The 13,739-nt window shown below is 44.8% G+C and overlaps 1 protein-coding gene across 2 annotated transcripts in view; it reads right to left on the bottom strand.

Moving 5' to 3' along the window:
• robo3 (roundabout, axon guidance receptor, homolog 3 (Drosophila)) overlaps positions 1 to 13,739 on the bottom strand; it is a 77,855-nt gene that overhangs the window by 21,256 nt on the left and 42,860 nt on the right. For both annotated transcript variants that reach the window (XM_068599794.1, XM_068599795.1), the window contains exons 7-9: positions 5,745 to 5,869; positions 3,660 to 3,831; positions 532 to 737 (exon numbers count right to left, since the gene is read on the bottom strand). In XM_068599794.1, coding sequence (XP_068455895.1) covers positions 532 to 737; positions 3,660 to 3,831; positions 5,745 to 5,869 — 503 coding nt within the window. The remainder of the gene's footprint in view (positions 1 to 531; positions 738 to 3,659; positions 3,832 to 5,744; positions 5,870 to 13,739) is intronic.

Genomic DNA, 13,739 nt, shown 5'->3' with positions numbered 1-13,739 from the left:
CTTCATACCCGGGAGGGAATTCTGGGCGGAATGGATTTCATTAGCGCGGAGTAAGACGATGCTAACGACTGCTAATGGCCCGTTGCGCTCATTATCATGGTGATCACGCCTCGCAGATGCGGTTTTGCTACTTTCCCCACCTCTCCTTCTCTCATAAAAACTCATTTGAGTCATCGGTAAAAAAAAAAAAAAAGAAATGTCCTGATACATTCCCCACAATTAAAACGGTGTGTTTTATCACGTGGGATTTGGAATTAGATTATCCTGCGTGTACAGCATGATGTTTGATGTGCAAATCGTAATACACGAAGATCCAGAATACGTTTTAATGAGTTCCCTGGAAATTGTGCTGTGATGGGATGAGAAGCAGTAAAAAAAACAAAAAAAAACTCTATGAATTCAAATAAGTTGAAGGTCATCACAAAAGAGCTGTGAATTTAAAAGGCAAAATGACAATTAAAAAGTTCTTCATTCCCTGTTCCAGTCTGTCTACATTTCAGGTGTTGGAGTGGAAGTCTTTCATTCAAATACCTGGAGGTTGGTGATTTGGAAGGTGCCGTTCTCCATCAAGCTGATTCGACCGTCGTTTCCCAGGATCCTCTGGCCGTCTTTCTCCCATTGGATGCTGGGGATGGGGTTGCCCATGATGTGGCAGTGCAGCTGAGCGGTGGAGCCAGGAGCTAATGTGTGATTGGCTGGGCCCTGTCGGATGATGGGCGGGAGGCGGTCCGAGGGCGCTGCAGGGACAGAGAGCAAAGTCAGATGGTTTGAGATACAACCAGGCGGCAACCTCCGGGTCTTCAAAGTGAAGCCGATGCTGAAGTGTCTTGAAGCTGCGTTCTCTCTACTGACCACCAGGGGGCGACTCCTCTAGAAGTCTATGCTTCATGTGCTAAAGCTGTATTCTCTTTCCTGACCACCAGGGCGCAACTCTGGTTGTATAGAAGTCTATAGAATGACTCTTCTCTCTTAATGCATTCCCTCAGTAAACATTGTAAACATGAGTTTATGTCTCAATCTGTAGTTTCAAGGCTTCTTCAATTCAGCATGATGTTCATTTAGTAAATTCTGATAATTTAGAGTCAAACAGGCCATAAAGCAGGGGATGCGTTAGGGCGGGGCTACAAGGTGATTGGCAGGTATTTATCACAGTGTTTGGGACTTGGCAGTGTTCATGAAAGCTAAAAATGTCTTCCTATGTGTTCGGTTGTACTTTGCTCCGCCCTCTCGTGTCACTTCTGGTTTCAAAAAACAAAGACGATGACCAAAAACACAAAACCTTTGCTCATAAAACCAATGGGTGTGGTCACACTATGTCCACCACCTAAATAAAGTCTCTGGATAGAAGGCCATACCTGAGCCCCTCTCTCTGGTCATCAGAGAACTCAGATTAGTCTTTGACTTGTATCTGACGTTCCTAGTGTTCTGACAGAATTTGGGCTGTGATCCAGATGTCAATGTACAGAAAGTGCCTGTCCATGTTTTTAAACGAGCAAGAGAGACTCACCCAAAACTCCTCTCGGTGCAACAATAATACACTGCAATCACACTGCAGCACTCATATTCTAACTGGCCTAAAACGACTATCAATCATCATCATCCGTACTCTCACAACTGCATGGTGTCGTTTTTTTGAATACTCAAATATTTCCTCTTCTATATTCTTTCTGCTTCAAATCCATTACATGATTAACTATTAAGCCTGTATGATAGGATTGATGTATTGTTTCGGGGGGTTATACATCACTGGTCATTTCTCAGTGTCTGGAAGTCCTATTTACAGACATCCAGTAATAAAGTCAACAGAATCAACCTTTATGTTTGTGCGACGTGACATGATCCTTCATGGCTTCAGTGCTGCACGCAGACCGATGGCGGGAAGAAACGTGGACGCATTCACCTTCGTGAATGAGCTATTAATGACTTTAATACTTACATACTTCAATAAAATAATTAAAAGATAAACTGCAAGTTCCATCTCTTAAACTTAAAATGGGATTGGGATCACATCTTGGTACCGGACCACTAAATCAAGCTCTACACTTTCATAAAAACGGGGCGGAAAGTCAACGGAGAGAGAATCTGATGAGATCGCTCCTTAGCTCGGGGAAATGTAAAACGTATTAAATAAATGCTGTCAGCTCCGTTTACATCGGCTGCACCGCTGGGCTTCAAGTCGACGGAATAAGAGGCGGAATGGACACACACTCACACACACACGCGCAGTTCGATGTGCGGCTACAACTACTGCTTGTAAACCCTGCATATGTACCAGAGAAACCTGCTTCCAGTCCCCACAGAGAGGCATGCACATATAAGGCTGCGCCGCAGGCCTTTCTGTCTTCAGGGTCGACCTGCGATGTAAACACGTGGTACGAGTGTTTCCCACCAGCAGAGCTCCGCTTTAGTATGGAGGAGTGGAGAGGAGACCGGAACGGAAAGTATGTCTTTTCTGTTCCTGCGACGCAATGGCTGAGAGGAAAATAGAACACTTCACTCAGCCTACCGTGTGACATTTGCCTTCAGACGTGGGAGCCCGCCCTCATTGGTATTCTGCTCTGATATCATCAGCTATTTCGAAGCCAAACCCAAAGTGTGAAGAGTCAACACAGGAGTTAACGTTGAAGGAACTGAACAAAATCTCTGTTTACTCCCTGAGTGTGTGTGTGTGTGTGTGTGTGTGGGGAGGGGAGGGGGGGTCTCTTATGGGCATATGCTGCAGCGGGGTATTTGCATAGAGCTATCACCAGTTGTCCCTTTTGATTACATCAGATAAGGACTCCTGCTGTTAGCTCATTCGGGGGAGAATATTTTAATTTGAGACGGATTTGAAGGATGCCTTTCTGAATCTATATCGCTGCACGGGGGTTTAATCAACAGATTGGGAGAAGTTATTAATCAGGTAACAAAAAATGAAATCTGAAGATTAGGGGAGACATTTTCTTTTGGCTTGCTCTCGTTTACAGAGGAGTTTCATATTGATTTCCTTTGGCTTGAAATGCATTCAATGTGCGTAAAGCGAGCTGCGAGCTGACTCACACGGTGCAGCAGAATATTTCTTTTTTAGAGATGGAATATAATATGAATAAGTATGTTTTCTTTAGTGTATCATCACATGAAGAAATCAATAACTGTGACCTTAGAACGAGCAGTTTGTGTCATACAGAGCGGGTCTACAGTAGCCCACAACGGACAAACTGAAAACTGACAGACATATTTGTCTCACTCAAATGCCCAAACCTGTCCATATCTTTTTGTCATTCAGTTCAGGACTGTCTTCCAAAAACCTCTGAAAATAATGTGCCAAATAGATGCCAGACAATACATTTTGTTGTCATTGTCAGATGGGATTTGTGACGAGAGCGCATGCTCGGAGGGTCTTTTTGGAGGTCAACAGAAAGACAATGGAAGATTTATAGTGTCAAGACATGCTGGCTGTCTCGGCCAGGACGCTACGGTCTCCTAGTTAAACTAAGTAACACATTCAATCACTGATTTCAGATCTTAAGCAAATACACTACATGATTTAAAACAGTGAGAGTCAAAAGTCAAAATAATAAAACATTTATTGTCGCGAACAATCATAGCATCTTTCATGTGATGGGCACTTTGATAACCTATCCGTGTGATCAGATGGGCATTGCTGTGTTTTCACTCACCGCTCTCCACCTCCAGCAGGGCCTTGGTGAGGATGCTGCCGGCCACGCTGATGGCCTGGCAGATGTAGTAGCCGGAGTCCTCCACCTGGACGTCGGTGATGGTGAGCTCGCCGCTCAGCGACACCGAGAATCGGCCCGACTGCGACGGCTCCTGGATGGGGAACAGCAGGATCTGAGAGAACATGAGCGAGATTAGTCTTTTCATTTCACTTCCTCATGACCACGTCTACACTTTATGGCTGAAATTCACTTCAAAATTAATCTTATTAGTTATTGTTAATATGCAGGCTTTTTTTTTTAATCAGCTTCGCATATAAGCTTTCTATTTTTTTTTTTTGCGCTTCTGTTCAGAGAACGAGTATTGAAATAAAAGCCTTGAACCCTCGAGCTACAGCACAGACCTCAATGCCAGACATTAGCTATTCCAATGGCAGCTTTATTAAGAATCAGAATTTGCATAATAGGAACTCAGAAATGTGGCTCTCTCGAATGCTCAAGGATGAATAACAAAACAAAGTACGGGAGACACTCTGGGTCGTGCGGAAATAATGCGGCGAAGACATTGAGGATGGTTTGAATGCAGCGTGCCGGAAGGAAAGGGGAGCGCCGGGATCGACCGCGGAAAGACGGATGAACTCTGACCTTTCATTCAAACGACAAACCTCAAAATGTTTTGGGACTATGAGTGTCCTCAAACTGCAACACGTACAACGGTACAAACACTAAATGGAACAAAAAATATAAAAATCCAGCACATTGAGAAGAGACACGATGTCGAGGGAGTGAAGAACAAGAGCACAGAGCTGGCTTCCTCCAGAAGAGCTAAATATTGGAGCTAAAAATCAGGAAATTAAAACAAAAAAAGCAATCGCTTGTGGAGTGCCTGTAACTTATTTATGTCATTGCATCCACATTTGCTGCTTTCATTCAGAAGAAATGACACCCAAAGTGGTTTTCCTCCAACCTTCACCCCTCGTCTTCTCCCTTTTCATTTAGTAAATAACGACAGGCTCTCGCTGCATGGCTATCAAAACCAACATGCTACCCACATGCTACCCCCCCTTTCCTCGTCCTCCGCGCTTCCTCCTCTTTATCTCTCTCCTCCACTCTTGTTCTCTCCCTCTCCCACACACATTCTCCAGGCCTCCTCCCTCTAATCTGTACCTGGGAGCCATACTACAGGCACCCACGCACTCTCGTCGGGCCTTTCAGCGCATTCCAACAGGCTGCAATGCTTATCACACGCTCGCCTTTCTCACACTCATACTTATGCATGCACAAAACCCACACACACACACACACACACTCACACACACACACACACACAGGCCCTGCGTGAATTATACCCTGTATGGACGATGGGAAAATAAGGTGTGCATGAATGTGTGTGTGTGTGTGTGTCTGAGTCACCCTGGCAATAAAGTACATAGTGATAAACGCTAAGGATGAGAGTCAGGAACATGACAGTGAGAAGCAGAGATGCAGGCTTTCTATAAAGTACGTGTACCAGAGAGGCATAAGAGGGAGCTGCGACTAACATCAGAACATTATGGGATGCTGCGTTCATCACAAGGTCTCTGTCTTTGTTTTAAGCCGCTTTCATACTCATCCTACTCGGATTCATCCGGTTGGAAATACCTCGAAAGATATCTCCTTTCCACATTCGGAAGGTTTTTACAGAGGGGTTTTTTCATATACATTATTCATAGCCTGAGTTATATAAAAAGGTATGACTAAAACATGTTTGTTTTTTTTCACGGGCGGAGAAAGTGACACAAATGAGACCCAAAATGCCTTACATTTTTAACCTGGCTTTATCAAATATCCGGATTTCTGTCCTGAAAATGTATGAACATTAGCACATATTTAATAAGACAATGCCTCCTTTTCAGATACATTGATAAAACGTGTTCTCTTCATGGAAATGTATTTATAAAACCAATATATATATTGGCAAGTTATTTTTACCTTAATCCCCTGTAGTGTCCCCCTTCTTCACCTTTAAATGGTGTGAAACAAATGACCACAGACAACCCGACCCCTGTCAGGGTTGCGTCTCCACACGCGTCACAACAAGTCTCTTACCTGGCTGCCTTCTTTTTGCCAGAAGACGGCCGGCGGAGGGTTTCCTTTGGTGCCACAGAGGAAGGTTACGGTGCGACTCGGGGCTGTGATCTGGTCCCGTGGCCGGACCACGATCTGAGGGGGCACTGCAACGCAGACGAGGGAGAGAAATGGTTAATTGGGGGCACGACAGAAGCAAAGTCTTCGTGCCTGCTGAGTGAGTTTAGTAGAGTGAGAACGTGCCAGAGGCGACATTGAGTGCATTAAGCCGGGACAGGTCTCCAGTGATGACAAGTCTCTGTCTCTTTATCTCCACAAGGACCAGGAGGTAGTGGATGGTCACCTGACTGCCCCAACACGGACAATAAATACCACGAAGCATTTATGTTTGGGATTCAGAGGCAACAATGTGAAGAGAACATTTCTCAAATAACAGTGAGTGCTTTGAGGAAACTGTAAGTCTGCAGCTGTGTGGCAGCTGAGAGATCACCCAGATGTTATTCCATCATCAGCTGCTGCTCACAGTTTAAATATCTATCATGTCCACAGATTCAGTCAACCAATTATTCTTGATTCAACATTTTAACCTTGGATGTGCTTGTGTGAATTAATCAACCCATCCCTCTGGTTCATATATAAAGATGTATCAATTACTGATGTTTTGAAGCTCGAGAAGAAGAACAATCCCTTACGTAACACACAGTTTTAGCAGAAACGCAAATATTGACGCCGTCACACACGTCGATCACAGAGAGAGTCAATGCTGTGAAGGCTAAAATGAATAAAAAAAAGATTGATGAAGAAATGCAGACAATTCAAAACAAGTGAAGTCAAAGAAGGCTGAGAACAGACGCCGCTCGGCGTTGATGAAACTTTTATCTTCCCCTCTACTTCATATATGGTAGACGACAATAGAAAGCCTGAGAGTCTGCTTCTTGCTTCCACTTTCAGGTTTGTACAGACTGAGAAACACAGCGTTTCTACAGGAGGAACTTCAGACTAAATTCAGCTCCTCGAGGAAAAAAAAACTAAACACATTTCCACCAAGAAGTTGCTGTTCCTGTTAGTCTCGGGACTGCTTTTCAATGAGTTAATAGGCTCCTTCAGCCCGTGGTTGTGTGCAGTACCATCGCAGTCTGCAGAATTGAAGGAGAGTGTTTAAGGAGTGTGTTCATCGGGAAAAAAAACACATAAAAAAAAACTTTTGTTTTGTCTTACTGAGACAACATCTACTGCTGCATAGTATTTACTGAGCCACTGGTGATGAAACGCATACAAAGGAGGAAAAGGAAACGGAGAGTCTGTCTCTTCAGTAAATCATCTGTCGACTATTTGATGGTTATTTATTTCTGCTTTTTTGTCTCTCTCCCCTAACGGCTGAGAGATGAGCGAGCCAAGCGGCTGCTCGCTCGTCTCTCTCTCGCCGTCTTTTTTAGAAAAAAATAAGTCGGAAAGTTTACTTTGAACGTTATCAAGCGAATAGAAATGCTCTCTCTTCGTCCCTCCGTCTTCTTTGTGTAGCGCAACATGAAGAGAGAGAGTGAACCAGCTGAGAGCACTAACAGCCCAGAGAGAGAGGGAGCCCTGAGGATGACCCCTGACTCTAGGCCCAGGGGCTCCTTACTACCTGGAACTATTCGGCCATACGGACTATTTGTCTTCATCGGGACAAAACAGATCATCTGTGACCTTGACTTGTTGGGCTTGGATTGATGACGCCTATGCTAGATGCTTATTGGTTAAACTATATGCCATGACAATCAATCTTGTACACCTGGGTGGGCGGAGAGCCCATCAAGCACCAGCCCAGAACCCACAGGAGCCTGCATTCAGGTCTGTAGGTCCCCTTAATGATCCCAGGAACCAGGCTAATCAGATGTCTTTGAACATAGACGGAGGGCAGGAGGGAAAGTCTATTCTCACACACACACACACACACACACACACACACACACACCTCTTTGATTTCCATTGATTCTGTAGCGAGTGACAGGCCTTCCTCCACAGAGGGGGTGTGAATGCATAATGACGCCTTCCACCGGTCCTAATTGATTTCTCATCTCCCCACCTGATCTCCTGCTCCTCTCCTATTCTCCGTCTCAATTAGAAGAGGAGACCGAGAGGGACACCGCGAGGTGGAGAGCGCCCTCACGAATACAAAGACTGACTCAACTAACGGAAAGAAACGCTGAACCGCCAGTGTTTCAGTTTTGCATTTTCTTATTTGAAGTGTAAAAAGTTGGATGGAAAAAAAAAGGATCAAAGGCTGAAAAGTGGTAATGCACCTTGACACATATTCTGTCCTGGCTTTGGGGTTTCTTACATGAATGTGATGTTGTTGTGTTCCCTCCTTACAATATACCTAGTTGATGTAAACATTAAAAAAAAACTAAAAATCCAAAGAAACATAGTGAGAGAAAATAAAACCTGAAGGTGTTATGTTGGGTTTAAACACAGCAACGCTTCATTTACCAAACCTCCCTCTTTGTGACTTGCTCATTTCACATTGCATCCCCCTGTCCCGGTAACAGCCACGCCCCATCCTAAAGACTGCTTCCACCACGGGCCCCTTCGCACAGCAGGAGGGGATCCGAGTGTCAGCCTCAGGATGAATCACAGCTAAAGGGGGCCTTTTCAAAGATGGGCAGGGTCATGTCCTGGGGTCAAAGATGCAGCCCCCCCCCCCCCCTATACCTCCTACCTCCCTCCGCTAACCCTAAAGGTCAAAGTCCAAACATGCTCCCGGTGCCCTGGATGTGAGCCGCCGCTTCCACTCCCCAGCTACCTTAACGTTCTGTCAGGACTGATGCAAGGCCTGAAATATTAAAGAAATGCAGTGTAATACTCCTTCTTATGTAATGCAACTCCAGGCTCACACAGATGTGACAAACACACGGGACAGAAGACACTTGTGCCGTGCCAAAGCAGGCCATTTGGAGGAAGAAAAAAAAAGAAGCTCGTCAACACCTGAACATCTCCCCCTCACGCCTGACTCAACGGCATAACTTTGACCCAAATACTGTGACAGCCCGGAATATTCAGACTATGAAAATGCTGTTTTCGGTGCGCTACACAGCCCTGTCTGGAGAATAACAATGTTTGATTTGAGCAGGCAAGCCAGGCACACTGCCTGAGGCTGCAATAAATAATTAGCAATAATGGGTGCACTCGGCGCGACACTGAGCTTTAGATTTAGGGCAGGCGGAGACATTAGCATCCATACATGGGATGGAAACCGGGAGACGGATCGTAGCAGAGCAGCTGAAATATACATGACAGAAATCTGGAAGACAATGCCTGCCTGCTGTGGAAGCTGTTTGCACAGCGCCTCTTCTGCAGTCATTTAGTATCTTCTTGCTTTAAGCTATGACAGCTTTTGTTGTGAAAAAAGAAACGAAACAAAAACAGAAATGCTGTCACTGTTTATCAAACGCCCCGGTACCTTAATTTTCCAATTTTAATATATAACCGGGTGTACAAAAATGATGGCACATAAACTGATAGCTGCGGGAGGCTGAGTCAGGGAGGTCTAAATAAAGAATGAAACGCTTGACATAGGAATCTGATGAGCCCGGAGACTTGCAGGGCTGAGAACACAGAACAAGCCGAGGAAGCAAAAATAAACAAAGAGCGCGAGTTCCATTTCCACAGCGTTTTCGATAAGAGCCTCAGACTGGTGGCGCAGCGGCTGGTCTTGTGTTTTACTGCGTGATGAGGAGCAAACGTCCTCTTAAAAGCTGCAGACTTATGGCCACTCCTGACTTTTCAAAATGACCATTTAAAGTTCAGCCGAGCATCGTCTATGGGTGACAGAAAATAAGAGAAAAAAGGCGCCATAGGGTTGCCTGACACTCATTACTAATTTTGGCTGCCCATGTGTATTGCTTGGGGCCCTTTCAGGGACCACATCATGGAGTGCAGGGTTAGGCAACCATAGTCACGTGTGCCATTAACCACGTTCAAAATATCTTTTTCGGGGGGAAAATGGACCTCTCATGTCAAATCACCTCTTTCACAGACATTGGCGCGGTCTGTTTACAAAGTTTCTCCATCCGCATTCTGTGAAGACCCGCCCTAGTCAACCTACAGAGTGATTGAAGGTTAGTAGGATAATGATTTCAACTCAGATGGCAGCATTCTGCACATAAAAATACATTTGTATGTGTCACAATAATTAAACTTCATCTACCACCGTCTTGAAACGATACACTGATTTACAAGATAATTTCAAAAATGGCACTTGTGATCCAAAAGGTTGCCGACCCCTGACGTAGTCTTGCTCCCAGTCTCGTATCTGGCAATCAAGTTCATATTCTAAGACTCTGGAGTTACTAACGGTGTTATTCCTCAGTGCTGATGCAGGAAGTAGAGTTCCCTTTGCTGTATGTAGCGAGGCTGAAAGTCAGGGTGTGGTGGAGGTGTAGCAGGTTTGACTTTAATGTAGGACACAGGAGATGAGAGAAGTGGACTAACCTACAAGGAATAGTTCTAACAACAACGATACGAATAGTGACTAGTGGTCACCTGACTCGGCTCTTTCTGGTGCCAGCAAAAGCTTCCTCTTAAATGGTGTTAAGCGGAGTGGAGCCGTTAAACAGTCAAAGCAAATATTAGCAAACAGACTTTGACAGAAGTCATCAAGAAATACAAAATCTAAAAAGGTTATAAAAAGTCTGGAAAACTCTGTGAAAATCCTTTACCGGGAGGATGATTGGGAAATGTTTTGTTTAAATTGGATTTCCATGAGCTCATGAATGGAGCTCAGGAATTTTCTAAAGGTCTTTTGGGACGTTTTAGACCTTTTGTTTTGGGGGTATATTGCTCCTTTCACATTACCTGATATAAAGGCTGCATTCGAGGGTTTTACAGAGTCGGCCGTATCGGCGTTCTTGTCTGGTTTTGCTGATCTCGGCTTTATTTGGGTTTATGGAAGAAACACATTCAAGAGACAGTCCCAAAACTAAACACATGTTTTAAACGGGGCTCAGCTGTGCACCACACACTGTGCTCCCACCGAGACGGATCAGAGTGCGATCTGTTCCGCCGCAGTCATGTGAGCACCGTGTGTCGCTCAATCGCATCGCAAAGGTTGACAAAGTGCTTACAAGCAAAGAGTCTTACCTCCCCCGCACCCCTAAACGCACACTTGACGTGTGATTTGCTCCAACGTACTGATGCTATCACACACGAGGGGGAACACAAACAGACACACACACACATACACACTGGCTCCCAGCAGGAGTTCCTCAGGGGCCTGGATGTGACAGGCAGCTGTCACAGTCCCACGCTGATGCAGACAGCCTGTTTCACACATGCACGTCTGAGTAAACACACTCTCACGCTGCTGCTGCTGCTGCTGCTGCTGCTGCTGCTGCTGCTGCTGCTGCTGCTGCTGCATGTGGCTTCAGCTTCACCCTTTCATATCACACACACCCTTTTCCCTGACCCGGTTTTCCGATCGGCAATCATGATTGAGGAGGGGGTTATTTCATAAGCATGATGAATTACAGCCGGACCGTCATTCATCTACGCTTTTATTTAATTTGGAGCGGGACTTTTGTGACCAGAACTACTGCCTATTTATCCAGCATCAATATATAAATTGGAGAGCTGGCGCAGCTTTAAATAGAATAGTATAATTATAAATAGTGTAAATTATGGTAGCAGCTCTGTATTTCTAGAGGCAAGACAGAGAAGTGAATCTTCCCCAGAGAGTCCATGACAACGAAATTCGACTGGATAAAATGCCAAAAGGAAGGTCGCCTGTAGGTCCTGCCTGCACACACACGATGTAGGGCATGAGGTCAAAATGTGGGGGAACGGTGGTTTTCCTTCTCTGGGCCATTTCCTTTTTTTATTCCCTCCCAGTCTTGCTGCACGTTTACAGACAGGGCTAAGTTAAGTCAGGCTTGAGACAGACTCAAGTTGTTTGAAAGCACATCATGTCAAGGTCTGTAATTATAATTCATTAAACAATCTTAATGGAATACGGACCGAATGAAGCATTGGTCTTGGTTTAGTTTGGCCTTTTGCTCAGCATCCAGGGTAAGCTCAGAAGGGCAACTAGCACAGTTATGATTGAGCATGCTTGGTGTGTTAGTCTGAGGACTTATAGTAAGAGTTATCCAACGAGCCAATTCGCTATTCTGACCAAAGTTGACATGGAAATTATGGCCAGGCAATGTTAGATGTTATATAAACCATCTAACATGTATAAAGCTCTAGTTTCTTCATTCAGAACATATTCTTATTGCTTAAAGTGTCAGTGGTCAAGTTACTTGGTTTATCTTATCATCAAGAAGTACAACAAATTAAGAAGATTGCAAAAAGCCTTGCTTTCACTGAAATTGTGTCATTTGATTCTTACGGTCGTTTCTTGCTTTTGGACTGCAGCCAATTAATGTTAGCTGAGCTGCTAGCGATAGCCAAGCTGCTAGCTGTAGCCAAGCTGCTCGTGGTAGCTAAGCTGCTAGTGGTAGCTAAGCTGCTAGTGGTAGCTAAGCTGCTAGTGGTAGCTGAGCTGCTAGCGAAAGCGATCCGCTAGTCCAACCTCTGTAAATCTTGAGGGGAGGAGGAAGTTGTCTGTTGCCACTTTTAAGTATTCTCATTTAGTCCTGAGTCTCAAAATGCACACTAACAGCAGAGGGCTACTAATAAAACAATACTGACAACTAAGTGTTGGAAACAATCTCTTTGGCTGCTGTGTTGTTGTGAACAGATGTAAGACGCAATACCAGAGCTGAACATGTGTGAAGAAAAGTTGATTTCACGTGGTGTGGAGGCATTAGTCACCCCATTAGCCCAAACCTCTGCAGCAGAGAACTGATCCGCTAATGGACATAAATCTGTTGATGCCCTCTACCAATGTGTGACATAGCTTAAAAGGGTTACTTCATCCCTCTCAGTGGCCCCTGCCCACGCACATGAAGGGACTGAGAGGTTGAAACAGATGAAATGTTGGAATGGTGTGAGCCTGTGAAGCTTCAAGGCCCTTTAAGAAATGAAGAGATGTAGACGTGAAGAACACAAAGACAATTTCTCCAAAAACGCTCAGAGTCCTCTCCGCTGCGCAACCGAAACGTTGTTCTTGTTGTGACAGTGGGAAAAGTGGACGTCCGCTCTGACAGTCGACTCCTCAGACACCAGTAAAACTCCTTCCCTCGTCTACATGTTTGTCTTCCAGTATCGTAATGAAAAACTCCTGAAGACAACAATATTTTGTCTTCCATGCTGAAAAGGTTCGACTTTGGTACCTTTTGATTTCACAGCGCACAAAAGAAGTGTTTCCTCTCACAGCTTTGTGCCATTTCATCACCACAAGTACACAAGAACCCTTGGTGACGTTATCGTGTCGCAGCAGCCTGGAATTAAATGACCAGTTTGTCAGCTTCCAGACTACACCGCTCTGTTAACTGGAAAAATGTCAAAGCACACAGCCACTATTTTTCCCAGTGAGGAAATTGAATCGTCAGAGCAGATGTGGTTGATCAGTATATTACTGAAGCACCATGATACTACGGGAATGTATTTATTTATTCTGTAATATGAAAAAAAGAAAATGCAATGGACGCTCCACCGAGATGAGCTGAAGCATGACTGTGGTGCAGTTGTGGACAATCAAAAGCCGACTTTTGATTCATAGTTAGCACCAAAACAAACAACATTGGTTGCAACATGGCAACATAAATCTGTATGACTGTCTCTCTCTTGTGTCTGTTAAGTCTCTCTCTCTGTCTGTCTCAGTCTCTCTCTAACACACACACACACACACACACACACACACACACACACACACACACACACACACTCTCTCTCACACACACACACACGATGGGATGAAATGGAATACTTACTAGACGGGCCGACTGCGATGGAGTGATGCAGAAAGGGGCGGAAAAGAAAAGAGGAAAGAAGGCAGATGAATGAGATGATGAGGTCACAGTGAGCGGTGACACTCGATGAAATACTTGGGCAACACAGAGTGAGACTCTGCAGCGCCACAGCCGCTCAGGTCTA

This window comes from Clinocottus analis, unplaced genomic scaffold, assembly GCF_023055335.1.
Source record: "Clinocottus analis isolate CAN_PGR_092001 unplaced genomic scaffold, fCliAna1.0.p SCAF_5, whole genome shotgun sequence".
Taxonomy (NCBI): Eukaryota; Metazoa; Chordata; class Actinopteri; order Perciformes; family Cottidae; genus Clinocottus; species Clinocottus analis.
This window is presented reverse-complemented; position numbering and strand designations above follow the sequence as displayed.